The following is a 16,247-nucleotide window of genomic DNA, read 5'->3' on the forward strand; positions in this document are numbered from 1 at the left end:
TAAAAGTGCAGTGATTCTTCCATGCTAGTCAGTGGGCTTGAGTTGCTGAGTCCAGGGAATTATAATATATAGGTAGCACTCATATTTTCATAGGGATTTAACTCTCATCTTGTCATAATGTCAGAAGGAACACTTTTCATTTTATATATTTATTTCAAACTGTAAATCTTTTACATGGTCTTTTTAACGGTACTTGACTATAGAACAAAATATCTATAAAACCCACAAAACACACGATTATTAGTTTTTGTACCAGCTTTTGGTATAAAATATCTTCCATGTATATGTTCCAAAAATATATATGTATAAATTTCTGATAATTTTCTGTTAGTTAGACTTTTGTAATGTTCCAAACAACCACAAACTTGTCAGGTTTAGTAGAATATGAATTTCATCCAAATGTTAAGAAATGGTATTTAAAAAAATCTGAAAATAAATAGGAATAATCTAAAGCCCTCCTACTCCTAACATTACTAATTCCAAAAAGTCAAAGAGAAAGGGGTAAGAAGCTTCTTAAATTTAACTTGGCTTGCTTTTGCTGAATGAAGACAAAACAGTCTTCCCTGGTGAAAGGCATTTATGGAATTTTTTATTAGTGTTTGATTTCTAACAAAGGTCATTTAATCAAGCAAACATTTCAGGTATTCATTTATCTCCCTTGTTTTTATGTGGAAAAGTTGCAAATGTAAATGTTTTTTAATACTAAGTTTATCTTGACTAGTATCATGCTTTCTGCTAAGACGTTTGTACGTGCAGGATATGCTTATCTCAAAATTGCTTTTACAGGTCATGTAAAAAAGAGGTATTTCAACTGAGCTAATGGAAAACGTTTCCCTCCTAGATCTTGGCATTGGTTTTAGATCGTATTTTAAAGCAATCTGAAGTGTTTAATATCCATAACTGTTATTTGGAACTGTCTCTGAAGAAAACAACTTTTGGTGATATTTTTTCCACACACTTTCATGTAAGCAAGCTTGATGTAAAAGTACATAGTGAAATGTGGGAAGGAGAATATAATTTTAAAGAAGCGGGGGGATACCTTGAGTAGCATTTGAGAGATGTACCATTAGGTTGAAGAAAGGATTTCTGTTATTAAAAGTCATCCTTAGGATAATTAAGTTTAGGAAAGCAAGAAGCTACTACATACACTTCTTGAGGGGCTTACTTGTGTTTCGTGTACTTCAGTTCACTGTAATAGAAAACACTTTTTACAAGAGCATGCTATTTTTTTAAATACTCTAATCACCTGAGTCCTGTTTATCTAAGTTAATGGAATACTATCATACAAATGGATGAGCTCTCCCACCGCATGTCATTTTATAAGTCTAACTCTGGACTCTGGTTTCAATAAGTAAGGCTTCGATCACTGGGGCACTTCAGAGGGCTGGTAGGAACTCAATGTTGGGTGAGTACTTGGGACACCTCAGGTACTGCAAATGTAATAAATACGCAGAGGGTGTTCTTAATTTAGAGCTTTTTTTTTATTATTGTTTTAATTTAAGAATGTGGTGTGTGTACATGTCAGGGATACAAATATGACTAATGGAGTCCAAGTCTGAAAATGTAGGTGGCCTGCCTGCACTTGAACAGCTTTGTGAGATTTTGGTCTGGGTAAAGGAAATATGAAGAGAGATCTTCTCCATTGAGTTGTACTCAGCTATTATATATGTAACTTCACCTTGAGAGTTTAGATAAATTATGTTATGTTTGGTGTTTTTTGTTCTCTTGTGTTTAGACGAAAAATTCAGTTCTATAAACATTAATGATTTGGCCTTTGTACTTCCCAAACTAAAACTTTACTTTATTTCATTGAGCTTTCTTGCAGACTTTCTGAAGTAGTTCTGCACCTTACTATAGTCTACTAAATGGATGATATTTGAAGTACCATTGCTCACCATATTTCTTCAGATTTTCACATTCTTTTAATCATTTATGTCTGTTTATCATCTAAAAGTTAGCTAACATAGAAGAGCAAAGCTATATCATTTTAAGGTAGATTATTACATATTAGACATCTCGTTTGTTTTCTTTGGCATTTAAAATAAAATCTCATGACCTCAAATACTTTGACAGAGAGTCCTAACTTAGTATTGCACAACATTAAAAACAGTTTAAGCACAGTGTGTTTTGTGAATTGGATGCAGGCAGCTTGCCAAGGTAACTATACTGTAACTACTTGGGTTTAAATACTGTTATGTTGATTTAGCAAAGATCATCAAGTAATTGCAAGAATGTGTGGTTAACATTTCTTATAAAACAGATGATTTAAAAGGATGTGCTGAACTCCTTTTGCTGCTGCATGTTTGTCATGCACTGGAGTGTTTCGGAATAATGGATTATGGACTTTATTGATTTTAATTAGATGCCTACTCATTTTGTACTTAAACCTTCAAGAGTTCGCTGATAGCACGTGGAGTAAGAGGGGTTTATTCTACAGTTGCACTTCACAGATTGTCACTGGCCATCTTCATCACCAAAACTGGCCATGGTTTCAAAAAACTCAGCACTGAATAGACTTAGATACCTAAATTAATCTGTCTTTGTTTTCACTGAAGCCTGTTTTCCCTTTTTTTTTTTTCCCCCACAGTAAGTTTGGTTAAAGGGAAGATGAGTTGGGCAGGAAAGGAATGACAGTGTTTTTAGAATGTGTTTGGGAATTTGGATCAAAAACAGTTGCGTTGAGTGGAATGTCCACACTAATATCATTGCTGACACAACACTAGAATATTCAGTGCTTCATTTACAGAGTAAACATTTGGAAACATAACATAATTAGCTGTTTGATGTAACAGTTCACAAGCTAAGAAAACAATACCACGGTGTTATGCTTCAAAATGTTTACGTGATCTGTATAACATTTTGCATAGACAGTTATTGCTATTGCCAGTAAAGCATAGAACAATGACTTCAGAAGGGGTGCTAGTAAATAACCTTTTATCTCTGTTCAGACAAGGAGATTCTTAGCAAATATTAAGAAATCAAAATAATTATTTATACTGACATTTTCAACTCTAAGAATGTTAAAGCCATTTAGAAATTACCGTTATCTTACAGTGTTCAGTAGATTTTTTAGTGATTTTAGATCAAAGTATGCTTTGCCCAGCAAGGGAGAGAAGTTCAATACAAAGTCAGGACATAATATAATATCTTTTTAATTGATTTTGCAAGCAGATAGATATCAAAAGCAATACTACAATACTTTGGTTTAGAAAAATTTCTGCTTCATCTATCAGGAACCAATAGCACCGATAGATGGTTCTTTAAAAATGGACTGAAGAGTAAGCCAATGAAAAATAAGGCTAGAAAGGAATAATTGCAGTTTTATTCCAATATTTCTTTGAGAAAGATACACAGCTTACAGCAAAATAGTGAAAATTTTTGCATAATATGCTTTTTTTCCTAGAAGCACTTTCAAGTAAGTGTGGAAGAGCTGTGTTCAGACCATGAAAAGGTTTGGGTTTTCTTTTGTTTGTTCTCATTTTGAAAGACATTGTATAATAACATTCTGGAAATAGAACAAAGGTTATACTTTTGAGCCCAGTGTATTTGCATGTTCTTAAGTCTGCTCTAGGTGGAAGTGGTCAGCTGAAGCAAACATGGATACGAAATACTGCTAAGACTTGTGGAGTGCCCGTTACTTGTGTCCTTGACATACCAATCTCTGTGTCTTGGCCTGGATGGCTGAGAATAACAGTTGATTTCTGTGACTGTAGATTTGTTAGTAGCCAAGACAATTGTAATAGGTTGTTCACAGGGAAACAGAGAAGGTTTCCTCCTTGCTGTCAGTTCTTGGTGCTATATTTCCCCCTCCTTGCTTAGTTTTCCGCTGGGGTGGTGAGTTGAATCAGCTGCTGGGAGGTGGGTGCTGGAGCCATGCAAGGTTAGCAGCAGGAACAAGCACGCAAAGAGCAGTAAGGGAAACAACTGCAAGGATAAAGTGGAATGTCCCGTTTTCTGTAGCAGCAAGTCATTGCGATGGGTTGAAGCTGTCTTGAGTCTAACTGCTTTCCCAAATCTGTCCCCAAAGTGAGGATCCTCGGAGTAACCATATTTGATGTCCCAGAATGTGCCATTAGGAGAATCAAGCAAAAGCAGGGAAAGCTGGAATCTATTGTAGAAAACAATAAAACATTGACATTTCTGGTAGCATGGTAGCTTTAGAGAAATGTAGCATCCTGTTAAAGCACGTGTAAAATTGTGGCACGGTGGAGCACTGGAACAGGCTCCCCAGGGAGGCAGTCACGATGCCAAGCCTGACTGTATTCTAGAAGCGCTTGGGCAGCGCCCTCAGAGACATGGTGTGAATTTCAGGGTTGTCCTGTGCAGGGACAGGAGTTGGACTTGATGATCCTTGTGGGTCCCTTCCAACTCAGGACATTCTATGATTCTAATACACCTTTTTTTGTTATCATCAGGCAGTATTAGGATTCAGTATGTTGTCAAAATTGATTTTTATTTTGGAAGTAAAATGCCAGATGAGCATTAGGTGTGCTTAAAATTATCTGTGCTTGTGCCTCATCTACTAAATTTGTTACAGAATTTCAGGAGGCGATGCCCTGTGCGTTTAGTGTTTCTCAGTTAATTTGCTGGTGTGTTTACCTCAGTTGGACAAACATAAACAGTAAAGGGAAGTGCTGTTTCGTTGCTTATGAGCTACACTAAAACCATCACTGCTTCTTGAGCAGCAGCTGTAAAAAGGACTCTTTTGTTGAGCAGCCTTTTTGTCATTAATATCCTTTAGGATTTCTGTTTCATCTTCTACATGTGCTCAGTAGAGCATATGCAGTGTGCACATGCTCTCTTTCTCAACCAAGAATTGAGATTAAAAATAAACCTGTTGTGATTTTGAGTGAGGGTGCTGAAATTCCTTGACATAATTTTCCTTTTGTGAATGTACTCCAGTTTACCTTCAAACACTGTAATAACTATTATTATTATTTTTCCCCTCTAGGACTTGCTATATTAAAGCATGTGCTAACACCACGTGTGAAAGCAACTCATGTAGCCATTGACACAATGAAGGACTATCTGGATGCAGTGTATGATGTGACTGTAGCTTATGAAGGTACTGTGGACCACAAAGGGCAAAGAAAACTGGCACCATCTATGACAGGTGAGTTGATGTATATTAGTCATGCTACAGCCATATGCTTGTTAATATACAGAACCAACTTCAGGTGCTTCATAATGCTCTGAAGATAATCTCCACAGCGCTTCAGCCATCTTATCATACCTTGGTAGGGCATTGTTCATTAGTGTCTAGGCCTTAAAATAGTTACCTGTGACATTCCAGCCCTCTCCTTCCCTTCCCCCTTCCATGCAGAGAATATTTCTGTAGTGAAATTCTGCATACAAATGCTCTTTGGAGTTAAAATGAACTTGGGGCTATAGGCAGCAGGTGCCATTTACCTTCATGTTTCTTCTAGCACTGGGATTTGGCATCATCATAAATTCTCTCTCGCTCTGGCTTTCCCTTTGCTGTGCTACATATGTGTACATGTGGTCTAGTTGCTGAAATGCTTGTATTTTAAAGGGAAAATGTGTTGTAATAGTATTTTACTGTCAATTTTTCAGATTGCTACCACATACCCAGTAACCTTACAAACACTTAACAGCATTTTATGCAAGTGGGCTCCACTTGCTGTAGTATTTTGAACCACCTACAGCACCTTAAGAGAATGGGGTGAATTAGTTGTCTGTTCCTTGGGTAATCTAACCAGAAAATAAGTTCTGCAGTTCTGTTGGGAAAAACTCTGGGACAGAGAGCTTTAGGGTTTGCTGGCTTTGGATTGTGCTTGGTGGTGGATTGATTTTTTTGTTTTGTTTTTTAAGTAATTCATTTATCTGCACCGTCACTGGAGAGCCAGACATCTTTCTTTGCAGTTGTAGTTGGTGTGTTACTCAGCCATATCTGTCTGGTGCTACTTGGCTCAAAGTGGTGCTTTTGAGTCTTCTGCACTACTGATACCAAGTGGGAAAAAAAGCCACAGTAGTACCAGAGAGCTGTTCAAACTTCTGGGCAAGGGGTCAGTGTTGGCTGAGGGACCTGCACCGAACTCCCTGCTCCTCAGCTGGCCTGGTGTCACTGGGACTTGTTCCTTCTCCTGCTAAAAATAGTCTGTAGTGCAGCTGTTTCCATGTCCCTTTATTAGCAGATGTAACTCCTTGAGGTGGTGTAAAGTTCACATGAACTCCTTCCAGGTGCTAGCTAGGTGATAAGAAGTTTTGGAATTGTCTGTTTTTACAGTTTCACCCTGTTTAAAATTTTTCCGGATAGGTGAGCAACGGAACCGTTAACACCGTATATTAACTGAACACTTGTGTTGTACTGTAAGGTCTTAGGATGGTTTTATTTTATGTACGTTTTGTTCCCAACATGCAATTTTTACGGCTAAATATAAAAAATGCTTTTTATGGTTTAACATTTTTATAATTTTCTTTTGAACTTGATTTTACAGATTTTATTATTTAAAGTTTTTAAGTTTGGGGCTTTTTTAAAATACCTCATGACCCTCTTACAGACTGCTTTGAAGACTGGGCAGCCTCTGTCTTGTCACCCAGCCCTTTTCAAGACCCCCTTCAAAACAAATACGATTGTTTCCCCTTCCCTGCAACATATCTCTTTTCATTACTTAATTATTAGGCAGTTTCAACCATTCTCATGCTGGACTTCTTTCTGCCTGATGGTTAATTGAACTATTAAAATGTCATTACCTAATTATAAGATGGCAAATGTTCAAATTTCTTAGAAGACCTCTTCACCTATTGAACCTTCCAGTTTGCATGAAGCATGATATAATTATGGAAAGGGAACTAACAAACTGAATTTCCCTCTTGGCTGTTTCTTGTGTCCGGTGTCAAGTGGTAATCAGATGGTTTGGGGTGGCTACTTCACATCCACCCCTTTGGAGACTCCACAGCTGGCAGTCTGGCCATATCTTTCAGCCACCCTTACTGTCAGGGCTGGGGTAATTACTGTCTGATACTTGGGTAAAAATACAAGCAGTCACACAGAATGAATTCACACATGATGTGTATGTGTATTCACAGCAGTAACACAGAGTGAAGTGCAGCCAGCCAGTTGTTACCCACTACAGAGCAGATAAATATCTATCCAGGGCATTCCACGTTCTTGTGGCAGTGACATGTATTCCATATAATATAAATTATGTAGATTAAGGACACTTTATAAATTACAGTGTAGAACGTAGCTGTCATTCTTTTAGGCCCTCCAGACACAAAGTGGAAGAAAAACAATTTCTGTTCTAAGAGGTCAAGATCATGGTACCATTTGTTACGCAGAAGTCCAACAATTGGTCTGTTCAGGAATATAATATAACAAGAATTGAATTATGCATTGTTATGCATTTGAGATTTTTTTAGCATTATTGCTCTTTTACAGTACTAAAGTGAGTTATAAAATGTCATTTTCATGTGTGCATTTCATATGAACATCTCATATTTGTCAGTGCCGAATGAGAATTTTGTTTTTCATTCTCATCGGAATAAAGTGGCAGTGCAATCCTGGTAATTTTTAAAAGATAAGGTTGACATGTGTTTTTCAATCTAGCAACTCTGATTGAAATTTATTGCATGGAAAACAAACTTCTGATAAACACAACTTTACTTGAGGACTGTATTTCCCATAGTATGACATTTCCCATGTGAATGAAATCTGAATTCTACACAAATATAATGTGTTTCTTGAAATGCATTTTACTTTCAGTTCTATAAATCTCAGTTCCTCAGAAGAGCCTGTGCCACTTTGGAAAAACCCATACTTATCCAGGGATATGGTCAGCTCTTGGCTGCGGTCTCCAGTAGTAAACAGAGCAGGTTAAAAGGAACATTTTAGTGCCTGTGAGTAGTACTACCACACTTTATCTGAGACATTGTGTTAGTAAACTGTAAACGGGAAAAACATTCTGAAGAAAAAATGAATTGTATTTTAAATTTTGTAAAATGGAACTCTTAGTGTAAATAGCCCTTCTTAGCAAAACTGGGTATTTTTTTTTTAGTCCAGCAAGCTTAAATATCATAATGTTGACTCGCTCAACGGGATTAAAACAAAACATAGTATACTGGCAACTGCAAAACAGACTTTCACCATCCTTTCTGCATTCATGCTTTGAGAACAACAGTGAATGCCAGGCACACCTGATAACATGGTACCTTTTTAGAGCAGGCAAATTTTTATAGTATATCCTTTCAAATGTGTTGAACTTTTTGTCACTATTTATGCATTTTATTGTTTTGTTGGCACTTTCCAGCTGCAAGTTGTTTGTTTTAGAAGACAATAAATTTGATTAGTCTTAGACGGGGACTAAGATTAGACTAGCTTTAGACAGGGATGCTGCTTGCCGCTATTGCTTCATAACCAGTTTTGACCAATGGATACAATTTTTTTTCCTACTCTTTATTCATTAATCATTCCTTTTCATTCCAGCAAGTTTGGATCTTGGCACATTTCCAGTGGAAGCTTGTCCTGCACGTGGCAGCCTCTCCAAAAAATAGCTATCTCCCACAGATTCCTCCCCTGTCAATACTGAAGGTGGTTTGTCCAGATCGTTAATGACAGAATGTGATGGTACTGCTTAGGGAGGACCATGCTGCTAGAGAATATTTATCTGTGGTCATTGGAATAAGATGCAACTAATCATATGGACACTGTGGCACAGCTGAAGTGCATCTCAGGTGCTGTGTTCTGGAAGAACTATTTAGAAGGGAAGAGGAGAGAGAGAAACTCTTGTGCTGAATTTGTTGATACTGTTTTACTGCACGGTTGTTAAGTAAAAAGTAGAAATAAGCTTGGGAAGAAAGAATGAGAACCTAGTTTTCCCCCTTCTGAACGAATGTCTTAAGTGTTCATATCCAGCTTTGCCTGGTGTTAAGGGACAGGTCTCTTGGGACGTGGGAACTGTTGTCATTCTTGCACCTGAAAGACCATTATGTACACATCTACATCTTTATTATTCTGCCTGAAGGCTTTAACATAACCAGATGGTATTTATCTGGCCATTGTAGATGAAAGAGTGTGTGAAATAGCAGCATGTGACAATGATAAACACTGAATAAAAATAGCAAGACTCTGTCTTAAAGAAGTCAGAGGAATTCCTGAGAATTATTGACTCTGCTGTATATCAACTCCAGAACAAACACTTTGAAAGCATGTGTATGTGTGCATTTCTGAAAATCCGTACATCACTTTGATCGGTATAATGTGAGGAGGTCAGACTGGCCTAACTTCCCCTAGGGGAAATTACACATTTCCAAATGCTTGCACTTTTATGAGGACTGTTAGTGAAGTACAGGACAATAGAAAAGAAACTGGAGCAATAGAAACCAGTCTTTGTCTGGACTGTGGCCCAAATTTGGTCATATCCATTGTCTTTCAAGGTCCAAAGAATGATAACAAGCACTTGGTTACAGGTATGTTGAAAGAATTCAAAACCTAAATAAACTGATAAACAGTAACAGGAATGTAAAACAGTCCAAAGTAAGATGTAAGTGATGAAATTACCTAATAATCTGTTCAGATCGCTGCTAGCTGTCATGTTCTTATTGTATGAACGAATATTGAGAAGTAAATGGCAATTATTTCAGAGTAACTGAAGAAAGGATGTAGATTAGAACTGAGGCTGGACATCAGCACTGGTGAAACTTGCATCAAGTGTGGTATGACACATCTCACATCAAGAACTTGCCGTTCTGCATTTCTTCAAGTAAAATTTTAGTAACTACCTTTCATATTTCAAAATGTAAATTTGCCATTTAAGTATTTGGAGGACTTCTGATAGTAACTCTTGTTGGCAACATAGTTCTGTGGTATTCTGTCATACATTTTTTTCTTCAAATGAAAACCCTAGTTTTTTGTGTAAAATATTAAAATACAACTTCTTTAATAACATGATTTAACCAGGTAGCACAAAGTAAGTAAACTAGCATTCAGTGTTTAACTGAACGCATTTTCACTTGTCCTCCGTAGGACTAGATCTCTTATTTTAGAACCCCTGTAATTTCCTATTTAAAATAGTGTGAGTAACATGAAAGCCTATATGTTAATTTGTGTATTACTTAGTTGAAATGGCACTTTAGACACACAGGTGGACATAAGCATCTGCATATAAGATAAGGACATCTGCATATGCATTCTGCAGATAAGGACGGTCTGGGTGAATGCAAAGTGTTTTCATGCTGTAACTATTAAACGTACTTCTGCTCGGAAAGAATGACATTTCACGGAAGAGCAGCATCAGTTTATGGGAATGTGTGCAGGTCTTGCAGTAGTTCTTCATAGGACTCCAAAAATTAGAGAAAATGGTCGGTCTCAGCATGAGTAGCACATCTGTTTCTTTACCTATCTCAAATCAAGGACAAAAAGCTGGCTCTACTTGGAGTCCCTGTAGCCCCATTTCTTGTCTCCACCAACACACAAACTTGGATGCCTAAGGAGGAGTGTAAGAATAAGGCAAGCATAAATGATTCTTCCTTTTCCCAAATCAAAACCACCTGTGGGTGTCTGTGTGTTACTAACACCTCCTCAATGGGGGCAATAACCCCCTGCAGCATCCCTTCGAGCTCAGAACATGCGTTCCTCTGATTATAAACTAGGACCTTGTGTATCTCAGTTATTGTCAAGTAGCTCCTACTGCAGGTAGGTATCTGTAGCTTCCCTTTGGGAATTTGTGATCAGAAAGCACACGGTCATCAGAAAACCTCTGCAACACGAAGAGGATTTTGAAAGTATTTACACTGGAGATTCATAAAATTACCCTGCGCCCTGGGCCTCAGGCACATGTGAGAGGAAGCATTCAGCTCCCCAGGCAGCATTTATGTACAACAGCTTGAGGAACTCCTGATCTTTATGCAAAAGTGTATCTAAACCCTGAGGATAACAAAAACAACTTTAATTTCTTCACGCTGTCAGGTTTGGCCAGAAATATGTTGCTGCTTTGAGAGCCTGTGTTTATTTTTGCTTTTTTTTGTGCATCAGAGTCCTTTTCTTCTACTCTGTTTGTGGGACTGTTCTCTGCTTATCAAAACAGACTGTCTGAAGGAAAGGCAAAAACATCAATACTAGCGGTACTGGCATAGTTCCTAACAGATCCTGTTTATTTGCTAGAGAGAGCATTGTTTTGAACTGGTCCAATCCTTGTATCTTTTCATGCCTTTTTTTTTAATTGCATAGTTCAACTTCTTTTTCCATTTCTGAAACTTTAAAAATCTTCCAAGGAAGACACAGATAACTCCTAAACTTGCTCCTTTTCAGTTGCCAGCAGTGGGAGACCCTTTAATCCACAGACCTAACCTGATCTAGGTTCTGTTGCTGGCAGCCTATTGATCAAAACTGTTATGCTTTTGTAGGAAACCTCCTGCTAACTTGGCCAACATACAATATTCACAAATTGTTACAGAGCAGTACAAAGGCCAGAATGCATCTGCTAGAATAACAGATTAAAGCCACTTGAAGATTGTTCCGGTGAACTACAATGTGCAAGTACTGTGGGTCTGCATCAAATACGATCATCTTTCAGCAAGACAGCTTACAATGACACTCTGCTGCTCTCCAGTGCTAATACCAGTATAGAAAACTACATGTACCATTTTCTAATAATAATTTTTAAGGATTCTTTAGATCTGGGCATCTTTAGGAAGGTACAGATATGTGATTATTTACCCTTGAATTTGCAGGATTTGTTGATCTTACCTGCCGTAGTCCTTACCTGCCATCTTCAGGATTTTTTTATTCTTTTTTCTTTTTAAGCTGTCTTATCCTTCCCTCTGCTTCCCTTCTCCAAACTGAAAATTCGGCTTTTTTAATCTCCTTGATTGTAATGCAGGTACTTTTTCTCCTTAGATGTTTTAGGTTTTTTCTGTGACCTTCTCTGAATCTACTATATCTTCCTTGAGAGAGAGAGAGACCAGAACCACACACAGTATTTAAAATGTGGATTCACAATCTTTTTATATATCTGCAAAGTGACTCACTTTGCCTGGTTCTCAACGTCCTTGCCAATGCTGCCCAGTGTTTGGGGGAATCTGGGGCTGCTGCTGCTCAATTGATAGGACGGTTACAGAGAAGAGTGGGCAACTCCCAGATTGTAACCACCAGTTCCAAGTTGAGCATCATGTAATCAGGGTTTTGGTTATTTTTCCCCGTGGTTGTTTATGCTGAAGCTCAGCTGCCACATTTTCACCCTGTTTGCTCAGCTTTGAGGTCCTTTTGGAGTTCAGCCAGCGTTTGACTACCCAAAAAAGCTCAGGAACTTCTGAAAAAGATGTGAAAAACAGAAAGGGTCAGTGTTTGCTCCCTTCTTTATCTCATTGGTCATGACACAGAATGGAATCAGGCCTCGCGTCAGTCCCTGGAGGACCCCAGTTGCTGGATCTTGTCCATTGTGAAAAGTGACCATTAAGTCCTTCCATTTGCTTCCTCTCCTTTAAGCAGCTTTGGGTCTATAAAACATCATTTCCTCTAATCCCATGGCAGCTTAATTTCTTTAATAGCCTTCAGTGTGGAACCCTTTCAGAGGCTTTATGAAAATATATCATGTCCAGTGAATCCCCTTTATCTGCCTGCTCCTTGACTCTGTTGTAGAAATAGAGCAAATTGGTGAGACAGGGTCTCCCTTTACAGAATCCACACCAACTCCTTCCCAACAGACTGTGATTATGTCTGTGCTTTGTGATCTTATTATAGACCCTGCTATCTTACCCAGGGATGTAAGACTATTTGGTTTGTATTTCCCAGCATCATCTCTAAAGCCCTCGTTGGTAGAAGGGAAACTCCCCAGTTTTCTGGCACACTGGCTGTTTGTGATGATAGGTTACACGTCTTTGTTTCTAAATTCCACGTTTGAGAGCTTTTGGATGAATGCTGTCTGGTTTTGGTGACTTCCTGACATCTAACTTGTTTATTTAGTCTAATACTTTCTGTCTGTTTACTTATTGATCTAGTTCCTTTGAGTGATCTGGTACAAAGAATGCAATGAGTGTAGGAATCAAATATTTTCAGCAAGAAAGAATAATGCAGACAAATATTTGAAGTTCTCTTGCATGGGCTTATACTTTACCATGAGTGCTGCTCTTCACACCTTTGTCATCCAGCAATGCCACCAGTGCTACAGCTGGTTTGTTGCTTTTGATACATTCAAAAAAGTTAAAATTGTTAGAGCATCCTTTGCATTTTCCAAGTTCCTTTTCAGTCCTCTTAATTCTATGCTTGCATTTGGCATGAGCAGTTTTGTGGCTTCTCCTTATTTGGACAAGCTTTCCATTCCTCAAAGAGGAGAAGGTAGGAATATCGTGGTAGCCTCCTTAATTTTCCCACTAAGCCACACAGGTGCGTTTCAGACCCAGACTACTTCTTTTGTAGTGTTACACGTCTTTTACCTGGGTTCCTAATACAAGTTTTTCTGGGGTTTGGTATTTAGGGGCTTTTTCTAAGAGCCTCTAGTTCTTTTGGACTGTTTCTTTTAGCGTGTTTTGACATGTTGCCTCCTCCTCCCTCATTACACAGTTCCTTTAATTGTGTGTTTGTGCGCTGTAGACTCTCTCTCTACAATGCTGAAATTAATTGTATTGTGGTTGCAAAGCACTTCTCACTAACACTGTGCACCACTCAAAACCACATCAGGAATGGCATCTTTTCTTGTAGGTTTTGCAACTAGTTGTTCCAGGAAACAATCTTTATTCTTCCGCTCTCTCCCCCTTCCCCCCCTTTACACCTCATCCTGACAGAAGCATTGATGCAATTCGATAAAGGTAGCTGGAATCTCACGTTCCTGCTACCAGTCCTGAACTTGCAGCTCTTAGTCAGGCTTCACAATTTCTGATCACTATTATCAAACTTATCAAGAAGTCATGTAATATATCTAATATCTATTTTGCTAGAGTCTGTGATTTCCATCCACAAGGATTTCACTGTGCTTCTGTCTCCTTATTATATAAAGCTGTTATACTTTTTATAATCCTTCATGCACACTACCATTCTCTTACTTGTACATTCTATTCTGTCGTTCCTATAAATCTGGTAGCCTGGTAACATTTCATGCTCCTTCAAGGTCGCTGGGATACCTGCCTTACAGGGGCAATCTCTTGGTGTCTTGAACAAATGGAGAATTGTGCGGAGAACAATTCTTGTTCTTCTCTTCATGCTTAGGCTTTTCAAGTTTGTACAGAGGCACTTCTGAATTTTGCCCTGACACTGTATTTTAGCCACATCCACCTCATATGTTATGTCAGTCTGAACAGGTTGCTTTTCCTGACCTTTCACTTTCCCCAACTGCTAGCTGAAATGCTAAGATATTTTTCAGTTTTTATTGCCAGTACCTTAATAATGATTCAGGGGCATCTCACTTCTCTTGTCTCAAAAGGTCCCCCAGCTCCTAAGGTGCTGTGTCCCTCACGGATGCACAGAGGCTCTGGTCTCTGCATGCATCTCAGGCCTTGCACAGGCGATTGGCAGTATTTCTGAGAGTGCTGTTCCTCATGTCCCAGACTTGTCTCCTGGCTGCAAGCTTGAATTTAGCCTGCAGAACATCCCCTCCTTGCTTCCCTACATCAGCAGTACCAGCAGGTACCAGTGCTGCCCGCTCCTGCACTTCTCCCCAAGTTACCTACCCAGTTTAAACAACGTTTGCTGTACCCTGGATGTTTGCTTTCCCGTCAAGTGCTGCGTTGCTGTGCCACTGCTTTATTTTGTTAGAGCAAGCCGTGAAATAGTTTTCTGTCAGCTCAGCTTCAGGTGATGGAAAGCATGAAGCTGAGAAACAATGCAGCACTCAGATTTGTTTGTTTTGCCAATTGATTGTTAATTTGGTTTACGAAGTGAATAAAAGTGGAGAGATGGGATTTATTTCTTTGAGGAGGAGGTAGTTTACAAACTGCTATGGTAGATGAACACTTAAGTCCAGACTAATGAAAACATAAGAAGTGGAGAAAGCATCTATGGTTCAGAGAGGAATGTCTTCGCTGTCATGGTTTTGCCTGTAAAACCCCACTCACCACAACTTGCGATGTTCTGTTACTGGAGAGACGTATTCTTACACATTTGAAATACTAGTTACTTAGAATAAATATGTTAATCAGATTTCCATTTCCTGTGATAACACTTCCAATTTATCACAAACAGTACTGAAATCTGTTAAAACAAGAGAGAATTGGGGGCTCTTCAAAGTGGACACGACTTCAGTTTGTCCTTTCTTAATTTTGAAGGACTTTGGCAACAATTACGTTGCAATAAAAGAGACAATGTAGGAGGTTGAAATCTGAGCTACTTTATTGCTGTCGTATTTAAAGTGCATATAAAAATAGACTTCATTAGTAACTGAAAACTGGAGTATCGGTTTAAGTGTAATGCTACTGTCACAACTTTCTTAAGGGGCAAGGCAAATAATTTGGAGTGGTGGAATGAACTTCCGTGGTAGCATTAAGGTGGTCTGAGGCCATTTGTATGTCCCTTCTCAGTTTTGTCTATTATTTGGAGCTCTCCTTGCCTCACTTTCCCTGGTAATGGTGATAATTTGAAACAGAATTAATCGGCTTTTTGAAGGTGAGGAGTTGAAAACTGGTGGAATTTTGTGGAAGCCCCAGCGAGCAACACACACTTCCAAAACATTAATTTGCAATTACAAGCTCTGCAGATCCAGTTCCTTTCCTGGAGGCTCTTGTACCCTGTTCATTAATCCTAATTCTGCACTGAATCGTTCAGTCCTGTGTTAGTGTGGATCCTGTCCTGCAGAAGGAGGGCCACAGTGACACAGTTTAAGAATAAAAAAACGCTCAATCCACCTTATTATTTTCAATTCCTTCCTTCTGCTGGGGTTGGTCACTAAAAGCATTACAAACATTCTGCACTTTTATCTGTTACTTAGCCAGACAGAAAGGTTTATTAGGAAATTATCTCCCACACGACAGTCAGTCCACTTGGCTCCCATACAACTTGTTGGTGTTAATTTAATCCAAATCATACTTGGTTCTTGACTGACTAATGCTGTCCCCAATATAATTTTTTATTATTATGCATGATTTGCACTTACATTTTGTCTTTTGAAGGAAAGTTCAGGTGTGTTTGTTCCTGCGGTTAAGTAGCATAGAATCATAGAACAGTTTGGGTTGGAAGGGACCTTGAAAGTTCATCTAGTCCAACCCCCCCTGCAGTGAGCAGGGACATACTCAACTAGATCAGGTTGCTCAGAGCCCCGTCCAGCCTGGCCTTGGAAGTTTCCAGGGATGGGGCATCTACC

At 38.7% G+C, this 16,247-nt stretch overlaps 1 protein-coding gene across 2 annotated transcripts in view; it reads left to right on the top strand.

Annotated features, from left to right (window-relative positions):
* Positions 1–16,247, top strand: part of AGPAT5 (1-acylglycerol-3-phosphate O-acyltransferase 5) — a 60,248-nt gene that overhangs the window by 35,520 nt on the left and 8,481 nt on the right. For both annotated transcript variants that reach the window (XM_075086948.1, XM_075086949.1), the window contains exon 6: positions 4,952–5,113. In XM_075086948.1, the coding sequence (XP_074943049.1) occupies positions 4,952–5,113 (162 nt within the window). The remainder of the gene's footprint in view (positions 1–4,951; positions 5,114–16,247) is intronic.

This window comes from Phalacrocorax aristotelis, chromosome 3, assembly GCF_949628215.1.
Source record: "Phalacrocorax aristotelis chromosome 3, bGulAri2.1, whole genome shotgun sequence".
Lineage (NCBI taxonomy): Eukaryota > Metazoa > Chordata > Aves > Suliformes > Phalacrocoracidae > Phalacrocorax > Phalacrocorax aristotelis.